The 14394-nt window shown below is 40.3% G+C and overlaps 1 protein-coding gene across 4 annotated transcripts; it reads left to right on the plus strand.

Moving 5' to 3' along the window:
- The first annotated feature begins 1344 nt into the window (after window positions 1-1344).
- Window positions 1345-13242, plus strand: LOC141605815 (1-phosphatidylinositol-3-phosphate 5-kinase FAB1B-like). 4 transcript variants are annotated; one of them, XM_074424719.1, is made up of 13 exons: window positions 1345-1613; window positions 1801-1853; window positions 2088-2870; window positions 3918-4601; window positions 5078-5231; window positions 5387-5731; window positions 6522-7358; window positions 7755-8086; window positions 8766-8892; window positions 8968-9135; window positions 10061-11461; window positions 12171-12437; window positions 12769-13242. In XM_074424719.1, exons 3-13 carry the CDS (start codon window positions 2257-2259, stop codon window positions 13090-13092), a joined length of 5253 nt encoding a protein of 1750 aa, XP_074280820.1. In that variant the 5' UTR covers window positions 1345-1613; window positions 1801-1853; window positions 2088-2256; the 3' UTR covers window positions 13093-13242. The 4 variants fall into 4 exon arrangements, with proteins under 4 accessions (XP_074280820.1, XP_074280821.1, XP_074280822.1 ...); XM_074424720.1 differs by having other exon boundaries at window positions 8766-8889; XM_074424721.1 differs by having other exon boundaries at window positions 3921-4601.
- Window positions 13243-14394: the final 1152 nt, after the last annotated feature.

Raw genomic sequence — 14394 nt, forward strand, 5'->3', positions numbered from 1 at the left:
ATACACTTGGTCTCACATAACCCTTATCCAACAACTCCTCCAATTGCTTCTTCAATTCCTCCAGCTCCTTAGGTCCTATCCTATAAGGTGCTTTAGAAATAGGTCTCGTCCCAAGTTTCAAGTCAATGCCAAAGTCTATGTCCTTTTTAGGTGGTAACCCTGGAATATCATCTGGAAACACATCTTGAAAGTCCCTTACCACTCAATGTCGTCCGCCCCTTTTACCTCTTCTCTCATATCCCTTACATGGCACATAAATAACCGTCCTCCCTTCATTAAACATGATTTTAGGGTAATAGTTGAAATAAGTTTCACCCTGGGTTTCCCCATAAATCCCTTATAAGACACCCTTACTCCCTTGGGTCCCCTTAAGGTAACTTTCTTTTGATAACAGTCTATGAAGGCTCTATACTTTACCAACCAGTCCATCCCTAAGATTACCTCAAATCCTCCCAAAGAAAACTCAATTAGGTATGTAAGAAAAATAACCTCCCCAACTTTAACAATCACATCTTTATGTACACGGCTACAGGGTATAGATTCCCATAAGGTATATCAACTATATCTTTTATAACATCAAATTGTTTCAGTTCTAAGACTCTAGCATGCTCAGTGGATATAAAAGAATTTGCAGCCCCCGAGTCAAACAAAACCAAATTAGGTTTAGAGTTGACAAGAAAGGTACCCGTAAACACATGAGCATCCTCCTCAACACCTTCCTTTCCCATAATGAATAACTTACCACTGCTCTTAGCTCCACCCTGAACTGTCGCAGCTGATGCCGCCACACTCAGTTGATTTTCCCCATTACTTTGCTATAAGATCCATTCCCATTACCTTGATTGTTGTAGTTGTTGATCGAAGCGGTTATGATTAGTATAATTATTGAAACTTCGTTGATTGCTCCAACCTCCAGATTGCGGATTGCTCCCATAACTTGGCGTAGGTGTACGAAAACCTCCTCCTTAGTTCCCATTTCCATACCCTCCACCTTGATTACTCAAGATAACTTTGCAAGTAAGGGCCTTTTCCCGCCGATTTAGTAAATAAAAATAAAAAATAAAAAAATAACAAAGGCCCGCCAGCCGACCTGCCCTCAGCCTACCACGGGCCTTGCCCGGGTCAAACATATTCCCAACTGGCCCGGCCCAGCCCGGCCCCTGCCCTGGGTCTAGCCAGATGAGCCCGGCCCCGGCCCAAAGACAGCTCTAGTTGTGACGGAACACACAAGTGATTCACTACATAGATGGATCCTAGCAATTGCCACGCGGAAAACAGCGAAAATAAAAAAGGAAAATAAAGTCGGTCAACTAAATAAGTGAGTCATACTCAGCAATGATTCTTGTGAATCCAGTTAATAACCTCTACTTTTATTATTCAATAATAATAATATTTAATTAAATCAACTAAACAACAAAATATTTTCTGGCCAATATTTGTTTCTTACTACTACTAATTAATTAATTTTCTTACAAATTATAATCTTTTTATTTGCGGTGGGTATGTTGGAAAGATTACGGTGCTCTCACTCATATATGATATACCCTTTTTATTTACAAATACAATCGAAAATTCAAGAAAGTTTGTATCTTTCTGCAATTTGATTCAATTGGGTATGTTTTTTTTTTTCAATTTTAGGTATCGAAATTGAATCTTGCAGTCATATTAACACTTGAATAATCTTGGGTACTTTGATTTCATTAATTTGGTTAATTAGGTTTGTTTGTTGTTTCATTTTCTGGGTTTTATCATTAATTTGATTTCTGGGTTTCTACATTTCACGTGTTTTACTTATTTCAGATTTCCTTGGTTGATTGCAACTGTACTCCTGTAGTTGTCGTTTCCCTATAAAGGTAAGCCCAATTTTGCAATTTGGGGATTTTTAATTTGTTGGGATTTCATAAAAGATTGATTAGATTCTTAATCAACTTGTTTGAATTTCTTTAAGTGTTTCAACTTTGAATTTTTGGCAAATTTTATGACTACAGATGACTTTGGTAGTTTTTTAGGTTTTTGCATGTTGAATTCATTTCTTTTTAATCATTTAATCATGCCCTTTTGAACTTTGCGCCTTACTTTCGTTACAGGTTCGGAATATTTCTTGGTTTAGGGAGTGAGTATCAGTAGTAGAAAGATTGTTTTAGTTGTTTGGGTTTGATTACTTCACCAATTTTAGCTATTGTTATTACTAGTGGGTGTTTCATGGGATGAAAATATGGTTATGAGACTTATCAGGGGGCATTTTCGACGTGGTCGATGGGTTCCCCTGACAAAAAGCTATTGGGTATTGTGAAATTTTGGGGTCCTCGGAAAAACGAGTCGGCCAATGTGTCTAGGGATTTTTGGATGCCAGATCAAAGCTGCAGGGTGTGTTATGAGTGTGATTCCAATTTCAATTTTTATAATCGAAGACATCATTGTCGGCTTTGTGGTCGCGTTTTTTGTGCTAAGTGTACGGCTCACTCAATTCCTGTCCCTTCTGATGAGCCCAAGACTGACCGGGAAGATGTTGAGAGACTTAGGGTTTGTAACTATTGCTTCAAGCAGTGGGACCAAGGATTGGTGACGGTTAGCCATGAAGTTGGTGGTGCATCTAGTCCAGTACTAAGTCCATCGCCATCTGCTGCTAGTTTAGGAAGCATTAACTCCAGCTTTACTGGTAACAGTAGCACAAGCACAGTAGGATCAAATTCAATGGCTTACTCAACTGGACCATATGAGCATGTGATATATGATTCTACAGTCAGTGTTGAGCAACCTCCCTTGACTGGTCAAGATAATGGAGCATCTGACCCAATCAACGTAAATACATTTGTGGATGTTGGAGATTTATCGTCAAACGCCAATCATCTTGGATTCAGTGTAAATAGGTATTACCGCAATTCTTGCTTTGGTTGAGTGTTAAATGCTATGGTTTTTTGCTATTTTGAATTGCAGTATTAGCCCTTCATATTTTGGTGGTTTGATGGCCATTATACTGAGAATATGACGTGAATACATGATGTTGGAATGTTTCAACTTCTTGTAGCCACTCCACTGGTTTAGAACAGGGTGTCCCCTGCAGATCCCTGTTTGTTATATGGTATATTGATTCTACAAAAACACATTCTATGTCAGTGTAGGGGCACGATGCATGATCCCACAAGGATCCTGTGTCTTTTAAGATGCTACCACGTAAGCAAAAAAAGAGAAAAAGAAGGGGGGGAAGGGTTTCCTTTTGAGTTATACGCAACCTGGTAACAGTGCGGCAGTTTCCTCTATGGCCTTGACTGAATCCCCTATGGGTTGCTTCAATGCAAGTAAGAAGTGTAGATTACTCAAGAAACCTTTTTATTTATCCATTTCACTCTTTTGTGAAAGAACATGCAATCTTTTGGCTCTATGTGATCCCTAGGTTATAATTATTTTGCACCTTTACGTACAACAACATTACGACATTCCTGCAAGGGCTCTTGCAAATGGTAGAGGAAGGGGGAATTAGATATACTCATCCTTACTAGTAGCATCAAGAAGCATTGGATGATTGATATGGCAGAGCGCAACCAATTTAATGAGCCAATTTGCTTTGTTATATCATAACTTAGAACCAAGGAATGGTGAGGCTTTGACTCCGACTTATGTGGCATTTTGCACCTATACATCACTACTCTTTTACATTACTAAAAATAAAAGAGAATGGAATTATGCTTGATTAACTAAGAGCGGTACTAATCATGAAAATTACATGTCAGAGTAATTTTTGTCATTAATTGGTTATTTGATTGCTAAGTAATTATGAAGATTTGGACAAGCTGTTTGATACCCTGTGTCTATCTTTTCACTGAGATATACTGACTTAAAATATGTAATGTTCTGCACTTTTGCCGCATTCCACGCAGTATACAGCTAATTTTTTTCTGGTTTTTGTTGTCTTATAGTAGGAGTGATGATGAGGAAAATGCTTGTGGGGAATACTATGGTGCTGTCAATTTCAATGAAATTGATCATCTATATGGATCCTATAAAGGAACGTTGGAAGGAGAAGGAAATAATCGAAAAGAGTTTGCGCCGTTATTGCAAGAGAATATTAGTTCAGGAATTGCTAAACCCTCTCCAAATGAACCAGGCCCTCAAAATAGTAATGATGAATCTGAAGCATCTCTTTATGAAATTGAGACTGCAGAAGTAGAAAATCTTGATTTTGAGAACAATGGGCCCCTCTGGATTCCTCCAGAGCCTGAAGATGAAGATGATGACAGAGAAGCTGATTATTTTGATGACGAAGATGATGGGGATGGTGCCGGGGAATGGGGATATCCAAGCTCTTCGAGTAGCTTGCCTGGTGTTGATATTCCTCAAAGAGAGAAATCTATTGAGGAACATCGTAAAGCTATGCGGAATGTGGTTGGTGGACATTTTAGAGCATTGATAACCCAGCTGTTGCAAGTTGAAAACATTGCAGTTTCTGAGGAGTATGACATGGAAAATTGGCTGGACATAATTACTTCTCTGTCATGGGAGGCTGCTTCACTTCTTAAGCCAGATATGAGCAAGGGTAGTGGGATGGATCCTGGTGGTTATGTGAAAGTAAAATGCCTGGCATGTGGGAGACCAAGTGACAGGTTAGTTTGTTTGTTATTTCGCAATGCTATTTCAGTTTTAAGTTTGCCCTCCTGTGAGAATGTCTCATACGATAATTGACCTCCAGAGAGACCTACCTAATACAAATAAAATCACCACCATCTTAAAAGTGAAATCAAGAAATGACCACACATAATTTGGGTCAGTTTCATGATGATATATTATCGTAAGACCATTATGATAATTTGTGTACCTCACCAGCCCTCATATTTTGCGGAGGCAAATGACCATCTGCATCATTAGGGGTAAATATCTATTCTTAAGCTCAGGAATCAAGATGCTGCAATTAATTTGGTCTCAATTACAACATTTCATCTTTAACTAAGACGAGAGTCTTATTGTTGATAGTGTAATAAATGCTTGACCAGTTCATGGGTTTGAGGTTACCTTTAGGAGTCAAGTATTCATTTGATAGAGTGAATGTCATAGATCTTCTAACACCTGCTTTTGCATCTAGTATGGTAGTTAAAGGAGTTGTTTGTAAGAAGAATGTAGCTCATCGACGGATGACGTCAAAGATTGACAGGCCTCGTCTATTAATACTTGGAGGGGCATTGGAGTATCAACGTGTCTCCAATCACTTGTCAAGTTTCGACACTTTACTCCAGCAGGTTGATTTGCTTTTTTCGTTTCCTTCAATATTGAATAAATCACTATTTGTTCTAGATTATTGCCGCAGTTATCAGTTGGCGACTTTTAGATTTTAATTATTACTCTAATATATATACTCTGATTCCTACATTGATGTCTTTTCATTTGCATGCAGGAAATGGATCACCTGAAGATGGCTGTTGCAAAAATTGATGCTCATCACCCTAATATTCTACTAGTGGAGAAGTCAGTGTCACGATTTGCCCAAGAATATCTTCTTGAGAAGAGCATCTCTCTTGTATTGAATATCAAGAAACCACTATTAGACCGCATTGCTCGCTGCACGGGTGCTCAAATTGTTCCCTCAATTGACCATCTCAAGTCACCAAAACTCGGGTATTGTGAATCTTTTCATGTGGAGAAGTACTTCGAGGAACATGGAAGTGCTGGCCAAGGTGGGAAGAAACTGACAAAGACCCTTATGTTTTTTGAGGGGTGCCCCAAACCCTTGGGTTTCACTGTAAGTCCTCATGATAACATTTAGCTTCAGCTATGATGTGATTGATGTCTACATTATGTGGATGTTGGCTTCTGCTTTAGGGTGTGTTTGGATAGCATTTAAGGAGGGAAAGGGAGGGGACAGGGATGGAAGGAAGAAAAAAAGGAAGGAAGAGGGGAATGGCAACAGGAACTTTCCCTCCTAGTCTTTCCTAAGGCGGAGGGATGTTGATTAGACTTGGGGGAGGGAAAATGTATCCTATTTGCTAACCAAACAAGGGAGTTTGTATCCTTCCTTCCCCCTCCCCTCCCTTTCCCTCCAATTCGCTCCATCCCAACAAGTCCTTTGAGATCCTGAAAGCTGATGTACTCTTAAGCATCAGATTTATGAATTTATGGTCAGGTGTAATCACCCTTCACTCCACTTATTAAAATGGTGTTGCAAACTTTTTAAACTTGTTTTCATTATTCTAAATTTAAGGCTTGGTTGACTTGGAAGATTGTCACTAATCAGTGGCAGAACCGGAGTTTCACAGGTTTCCTTTGATTATGACAACATATTATGCAAAACTTACATATTAGCACAAATAATGGGCAAAATACACAAAAAAATTTGGGTCAATGGTGTATTAGCATATTGCTTGCATGGAGAGTGTTTGCTTACATGGCAACCACATTCCTTTGCTAATAATCTATGTCCCAAAGTATTGCTAGAAGTCTCCTTTCATAGTGGGTACACTTGGTCTTTAGCGATTACTTGCCGGGATAAATTATATAATCTGATGGGGGAAGAAATGTTTCCTTCCTTTCAGATATTGCTCAAGGGAACCTCTGGAGATGAGCTTAAGAAAGTGAAACATGTTGTTCAATATGGAGTGTTTGCAGCATATCATTTGGCTCTAGAAACATCGTACCTCGCAGACGAAGGTGCATCTTTACCAGAACTTCCTTTGAAATCTCCTATAACTGTTGCATTACCTGACAAACCATTAAGCATTAATCGGTCCATCTCTACTGTCCCTGATCTAGTCACACCCACCAGTGAAAAGCCTCAAAGTGAAAACAGTGATCTCCCGTTGCAGCTACCTTTATCAGTGACGAATTCTATCCCAAAATCCGAAATTAGCCACTCAAGCTCTCCAACTAAGTTCACTGAACCTATTTTAAATCTCGTGCAATCAGATATTGTGGGTTCCGTGCCACCTCTCTTGTCTGACATTCCCAACTCCATTCAAAATAGTTTGTTTCAAGAGAGCACCGCAGAGCTTGTCCAAAAAAATGTTCAAATTCCAGAGAGCCATTCTGCTATCCGGAAGCAAGATGAAACCCCACTGGATGATAACGTTGTTTCTAGTTCTCTTAGTGCAGCAGGACTCGGTAGTTTTATGAGGAATGATGATGGCTGTGCTTCCATCGATCACGGCCGTAACAATACAGGAGTTTTGTCAGAATTGAATGAGAAAGTACAGGCTCTGAAAGAAGATTTCCCTGCCCCGACTTCTGACGGTCAAAGCATATTAGTGTCTCTTACAACACGCTGTGTATGGAAGGGAGTTGTGTGTGAAAGGGCACATCTTTTCCGTATCAAATACTATAGGAGCTTCGATAAGCCTTTGGGACGTTTTTTACAAGATGATCTATTCGATCAGGTATACTCTTCTTTACAACTACTTCCCATCTCTCAGTGAACTTCCTACTAGTTTTTGGACACTGAATAAGAAAGCTCGATAAGAGTAACTGTAAACTACACAAGTGGATATAAAATTAGCGGAAGGGTAGTAAGGGTTTATTGTTGAGCGGTGAGCCTCTATAATTTGGTCTTTTAGGACAATTTGGACAAAATGATTGTTCGGAAATGGATGGTAAGGTTTACTGTGAGTCGTCCAGAAAAGTAAAGTAGAGACTTTAATATGACTGGAAGGTTATTTCTTTAGCAGTGTTGATCATTTGATGACTTTTTTTTACCTGCCTTAAACCCCAGAGCTTTGTAGGATTCAAAATTGTTTGACTAACGCTCTTCTTTATGTTCTTGTACATTCTTGAAGGGTTACCGGTGCCGTTCTTGTGAAATGCCATCAGAAGCGCATATTCATTGTTATACTCATCAACAAGGGAGTCTCATCATTTCTGTAAGGAAACTTGCTGAATTTCTTTTACCTGGGGAGAAGGAAGGCAAAATCTGGATGTGGCACAGGTGCCTTCGTTGTCCCCGAGTCAATGGATTTCCTCCGGCTACTAGAAGAGTGGCTATGTCTGACGCAGCATGGGGATTATCATTTGGAAAATTCCTGGAACTCAGTTTTTCAAACCATGCCGCTGCCAGTAGAGTTGCTAGTTGTGGCCATTCCCTTCACAAGGATTGTCTTAGATTTTACGGGTATGCAGTCAAACTGATACTGCTTGCAATATTGAGACATTAATTCTTTATTTGCTAGAATAATAGTAATAAGCTATAAAGCTTATAGGTTTGTGTCAGTTATACTAAATGCTACTAGTATTCCTTATGTTGAAGGTGCTTGATATGTGGAGATGGACTTTCAGGTTTAGTTTCCATCTGTTATTTTCCTGTGGCCTGCGACGTGTTCTTGCTATTGAGTGAGGATTACCCAAGGGAAGATTTCCGTGACCGATACTTTGGCCCAATAAGCTAGTTGCATTTTCTTTGTCACTCGATATGGTCCATTACCTTTAGCATTCACTCTGCTATATAATATTGAGCAAGTCCTTTGCGCTGAGTCAATTTATGTTAACATTTTTCTCTTACTATGCTACGTTTTTTAAATGTAACCAGTCACCTAAAAATAGTGTAACATCACTCTCTGCTATTCTCTTTAAAATTGCTGCTTTGACATAGTCAGAACGTAGCTTTTGCTTGATTGCCGGCTTCTACGCCAACTATTGTATAATATTGCGGACTGGGGTCTTTGTTGGCCCAATCATATTGCATATACAGTATTGAAAGAGGGCTATGAAGTGATTTCTTTGACCAAAAATGCAAAGCGGACGATTTTCATCTGGAAATTTGTATTTTGCTAATGCTACTTCCTCACTTGCAGTTGCGGACAGATGGTTGCTTGCTTCCGCTATGCCCCAATTGTTGTCCATTCTGTCTTCCTTCCTCCATCAAAACTTGAGTTTTCTTGCGATAACCAAGAATGGATACAGAAAGAAGCTGATGAGGTGGTAGGCCTTTAGTCCTATTTTTGATCTTGGGTATGGAATTGTATGTCGATATTAAGATTTTTCATTTGGCTGCAGGTTAGCAACCAGGGAGAGCTCCTTTTTACTGAAGTCCGTAATGCAATAAATCAGATATCAGAGAAATTGTTAAGAACTGGAGCTTTGGAAAGTAGTGCAACATGCGGATTAAGAAAGCACATTGTAGAACTAGAAAGGATTCTTGAGGAGGAGAAGGAAGATTTTGAGGTTTTCTCTAAGCACAATTTATATCACTAAACCCCCTTCAACTGTATGTAAACAAAAAATGCGTTAAGAGGAATAACACACAAGTAACAGAGAGATGGAGGATAAAAACATCTATCACACCAGTTCGATATTTTTATATTTTTACTACATACTGTTAACACAGGGGTGAAGCTGCCCCCTCTCTCAATTTGCAGGAGTCATTGAGGCACTGGGTTAATGTTGTGTTGTGTCTGTTGCGTCTCCATTTCCAATTTATTCCAAGACTCACTATCTCGTCTTTGGAACTTGGAGGAAAAAGAAAATGGCTTTAAACTGTTTTCATTTTTGTACGGTAAGGAGGATGTAATTTTAACGCAATTATCATTATGGCCTAGGTTACCGGATTCGCTATGAACACGCCGTTACCAATTCGCGATTCGCTCTTCTAGAATGTGTGTGTTATGTGTATTTTTAGTAAGTGACACGATAGAATTCGCTCTTAAACAATTCACGATTCGGAGGGTACCGAGTGAATCATGTAACCCTGATTATGGCCATTCTAGAAACAACCTCCCCTTTTTTCTCATAAGAGTAAGGCTACATACATCTGACCCTCCCTTACCTCGCCTTAGGCAAAAGCTCTTGAGACATTAGGGTGATGTTATTGTTGTATATATGGATGGTTGCATGGTTGTGACTTGGTGAAGTTGTTCCGGTGAAGTAAACTTTTGAACTAATAGAAAATCAAAGCTTTTCTCCCAAGACTCAACAATGCCATTGTTAATTTATCATCGACTTTCTCCTTTTTTTCTTTCTTGGTGGCTTTTTCTTTATACACAATTCTTTTTTGTGCTTCAGAGTATTTTGTTATACTTGGCCTCTAGAAATTTCAGAATCTGAATATTTTGCTTTCAATGCCATTGATATTGCGCATGGAATTCTACAGGAGTCTCTGCAGAAAGCTTTGGAAACAGAAACAAAAGCTTGGATTGATATTCTAGACATCAATAAGTTGAGGCGACGATTGCTGTTCCAATCTTATATCTGGGACCAACGCTTAATTTATTCATCCTCGCTAGATGCAAACAAGCTTCAGGACGAGCTTCAAAATCTTGTGCCGAAATCCATGGAGGAGCACTCGAAAGATGCAAGCAAGACAGACTTGCACTCTGATAGGGATGAATCTAATCAACAGAGATCATCGAGTGGAGAAAAAAGTTCTGATGGGGAAATGATCTGCAAGAATGAGGGCACGGTTTCACAGAATGGTCCAATTGAACCTGAGAGTGCAGTTAGGCGAATTCTTTCTACCGGACAATTTCCAGTTTCAGGAAACTTATCTGATACTCTTGACGCCGCTTGGATAGGTGAAGGTCATTCAGAGAAAGAGAACGATGTAACAGATTCATCAAGCTTAGTCAGGTCACTTACAGTAAGTCCCACTTCAGAGAAAGGGGACCGAGATGAAGCAGATATACGGCGTGCTTCAAGCTTTGCCTTGCCAGGTAAGATTTTCGACAATCTAGACAATCCGACAAATTGGCCAAGGGTTGTTCCCTTTGTAAACATTTACCAGCCAATCGGGAAAAGTACTTCATTGAATATTCAAAAGCTCGGCACTGTTGAAAATTACAGCCCTGTATTTGTCTATTCCTTACGTGAATTGGAACGTGTATGTGGAGGTAGGCTTCTGCTTCCTGTTGGGATTAATGATACTGTTCTACCCGTTTATGATGATGAACCGACTAGTGCTATATCTTATGCACTTGCATCACCAGAATATCAGTATCAGGTGTCAGACGATCCCGAGATGAAACGAGATGGAATTGAATCTGCAGCTTCTTTGCCTCTCTTTAATTCGGCAAGCTTCCTACCGCTATATTCTCCTGTCGAAATAGCTTCTCCGTCACTTAGAAGTTTTGGGTCTTCTGAAGAAAGCCTTATGTCAATGTCTGGGTCCAGAGGCTCGGTCATGTTGGATCCGCTGTTCTACACCAAAGCCTTGCATGCCAAAGTTTCTTTTACAGATAACGGTTCTCTTGGAAAGGTTAAATATAATGTCACGTGTTATTATGCCAAACGATTTGAGGCGCTTAGGAATATCTGCTGTCCTTCTGAATTGGACTTCATCCGGTCCCTTAGCCGCTGTAAGAAATGGGGGGCACAGGGTGGGAAAAGCAATGTTTTCTTTGCTAAAACTTTAGATGAAAGATTTATAATCAAACAAGTTACAAAGACGGAGCTGGAGTCATTTATCAAGTTTGCACCAGCATATTTTAAATATTTGTCTGAATCTATCAGCTCTGGCAGCCCTACCTGTCTAGCAAAAATACTGGGAATATATCAGGTACGGTATATGCTATTTGGTTCGCCTAGTAAAGTGTGTGACACATTCTATCACTGCAAGTTCTTTTATGGGTCATTTAGAAACAGCCTCTATGTGTTTTAAGTGCAAGTTTAAGGCTGTTTACGTTCAACCTCCTCCTTACCTTGCCACATGCGAGTGCCATTGAGGCATTGGGGTTATACTATTAATATTAATACTATATATGAGTATCTATCACCCTTCTAAATTACAGGTATATATATACAATATCTTTTTGATTCATGTGAAATCTGTTTTGGGTATCTGGTCTACAATTCTTCAAGTATGAAGTCCACAATCAGAGATCCTGGATTGTCTGCTTCGCAACTTTACCGAGTTCCTACTGATAACTGTGAATCCTTAATTGAGGGAGTACTATCACTTTAATATTGTAGCACAAATTTTTCTCTCCCCTCAAATATGGTACTTTTTTCTAGTTGTCTCCAACCACTGGCTAATTTATAGTCTATTCTATAGCATTTCATAATAAAAGATATTTAATGTGCTCGCACTTCTATGGGCTCTTCTACCACCTTCAAACTTCATGCATGGTCTGTAGAAAGTGCAATCTTCATTTCAGCGGCATACTTCTTTTGTAACCATTTTTTCGTGTGCCCACCTTTTGGCTTTTGTCTTCTGGTATATGGTGTACTCATCCCTTCGATTATTTCTTGTTGATTGTTTTCGAAAGGTTATATCCAAGCACCTTAAAGGAGGGAAAGAGTCCAAGATTGATGTTTTGGTGATGGAGAACCTCTTGTTCCAGCGTAATGTTACACGGCTTTATGACCTCAAGGGCTCTTGTAGATCCCGATATAATCCAGATTCTAGTGGTGGGAACAAAGTTTTACTTGACCAGAACTTGATTGAGACCATGCCTACTTCCCCAATTTTTGTAGGGAACAAGGCAAAGAGGTTGCTGGAAAGAGCTGTCTGGAATGATACATCATTTCTTGCTGTAAGTATGAAAATTTATTTCTCTTCTTGTCCGCACTTTTTGTGTAGTACCTGTCAAGCTGGTCTCTGGAAATCCTTCCGAAAGCACTTTTTTTTTAGTATGGGTCACTTTCAGAAGCAGAACTCTTCGTGTTTACCAACACGAGTATGGTTGTGTACATAAGACCCGTTACTCCGCCATAGGCAGAATGCCTCTGCAATACTCGGGTCAATTGGTTTGGATTTCGGATGTTTTGGTCCGGGCCGTGCAGGTTTTGCCACCTCTAAACCTGAGTCAGTTATTGTTTATGTTGCTGATTGTGTTTTGAATTCTTGCGTCTTATTTACTGCAGTCAATAGATGTTATGGACTATTCTTTATTGGTTGGCGTTGATGAAGAAAAACATGAGCTTGTAGTGGGTATCATTGATTTCATGAGACAATACACATGGGACAAGCACCTTGAGACTTGGGTGAAGACTTCAGGGATCCTGGGGGGACCGAAGAATGCATCCCCGACTGTCATATCTCCTGACCAGTACAAAAAGCGGTTCAGAAAAGCTATGACAACCTATTTCCTAATGGTGCCCGATCAATGGTCTCCCCCAACCATCATCCCATGCGAGCCCTTGTCCGACAATAATGATGACAACTCGAGAAATATTACTTCACCTTGATTTCAGTTAGGAGTCTCAATGTCTCTTCATATGTCAAAATTGTAAGTAACTAAGCACATTGTTTGGACTCGCCTTTTTTTGTTACACTTCATCTTGTCATATGTTTCCTTAATTCTTGGTCTATATATTGATTCTTCTACTAGTTTACAATAATGGTCTACTCATTCGTACCCCTATGTGAATTTCATCGAGATTCGAGTACATTGGGTTAGCGTACATTCCTGGTGGATCCGTCTGCATTCATTGCACACTTTTAATCACCCTACCTGAATCCCTCGTCCATCATCAGGAATACCGCGATACCAAAGCTCAGTGGCTACCATTAAGCTCAGCATTATGTCAACCATCACGGGGAACATACTCTAGAAATAATAGGTCAAGTAAAGGTTTTGTAATGTGGGCATTAGAGTTGGCATTTCGGCCCAAGGTACAGCGAGCGGTCTAGTCACAGCATGAGCCCGAGGAACAGTGTGGGCCAGCCCGGGTCCAGCACGACGGGTTAGGGTTTAATGCCCGTGCCTAGGCACCGCACGAGGCACAATGGGTACGCCGGCTTTAGGGGTAAATAATTAAAAAACAATTAAAAATACGGCTGCCCGACTTTGACCGGGCCAAGGTGTTGGTGGAAAAAGCGGGCTGGCACGGCTCGAAAGCACAATTGACTGTGCTTGGGTCAGGCCAAAACTGTAGCTAGGCACAACGGGCTGGCACGGCACGACCCATTGCCTTCTCTACTTGGACTTTAGATGTCTATAGGTTGAAGGCGTGGGTAGAGTTGGCATTTCGTGCCCAGGCACGGTGGGCGGCACGGCCAGGCACGAGCCCAGGCACGCACGGCACGGCACGGGTGCAGTTGTCGAGGTGGCACGAGCACGGCACGGGCGTGCTTGGTCCGGGCTCCGACGCCGAATTCCAGAATTTCCCGTGCCCAGGCACGGCCCTGGCACGACCAGGCACGGCACGCACCAGGCACGCGGGCCTGGCACGGCACGGCCCGGGTTTTGGCACGGTAGTGGCTGTTTATAGCCGTTGCCCGTTGTCCGTTGATGAATGATGATGGCTGCTCTGTTTTGTACTTTTGTCCCTTCCTCTGTTTTGTTGCCGTTGTAATTGCAACGGTTGGTTTTTATTTTTTTTTATTTTTTTTTTATACAATTCCTAACTCTATAAATACAACCTCAATTCAATTCATTTCTTCACAATTCAATCCATCTCTTATTCTCTTCTACTTATCTTTATTCTTATATACTTCTTATAATTTTACAAGATAACTTATAAATATATAAAAATCTTATATAAAAC

The sequence above is a fragment of the Silene latifolia genome, chromosome 10 (assembly GCF_048544455.1).
Source record: "Silene latifolia isolate original U9 population chromosome 10, ASM4854445v1, whole genome shotgun sequence".
NCBI lineage: Eukaryota > Viridiplantae > Streptophyta > Magnoliopsida > Caryophyllales > Caryophyllaceae > Silene > Silene latifolia.

Bases quoted from the DNA above. Each gene is read 5' to 3' on its own strand.
- LOC141605815 (XM_074424719.1), top strand. From the start codon at position 2,257: ATGGGTTCCCCTGACAAAAAGCTATTGGGTATTGTGAAATTTTGGGGT. The intron at 5,732-6,521 runs GTAAGTCCTCAT...CCTTCCTTTCAG, and splicing joins CCAAACCCTTGGGTTTCACT to ATATTGCTCAAGGGAACCTC. The intron at 9,136-10,060 runs GTTTTCTCTAAG...GGAATTCTACAG, and splicing joins AGGAGAAGGAAGATTTTGAG to GAGTCTCTGCAGAAAGCTTT.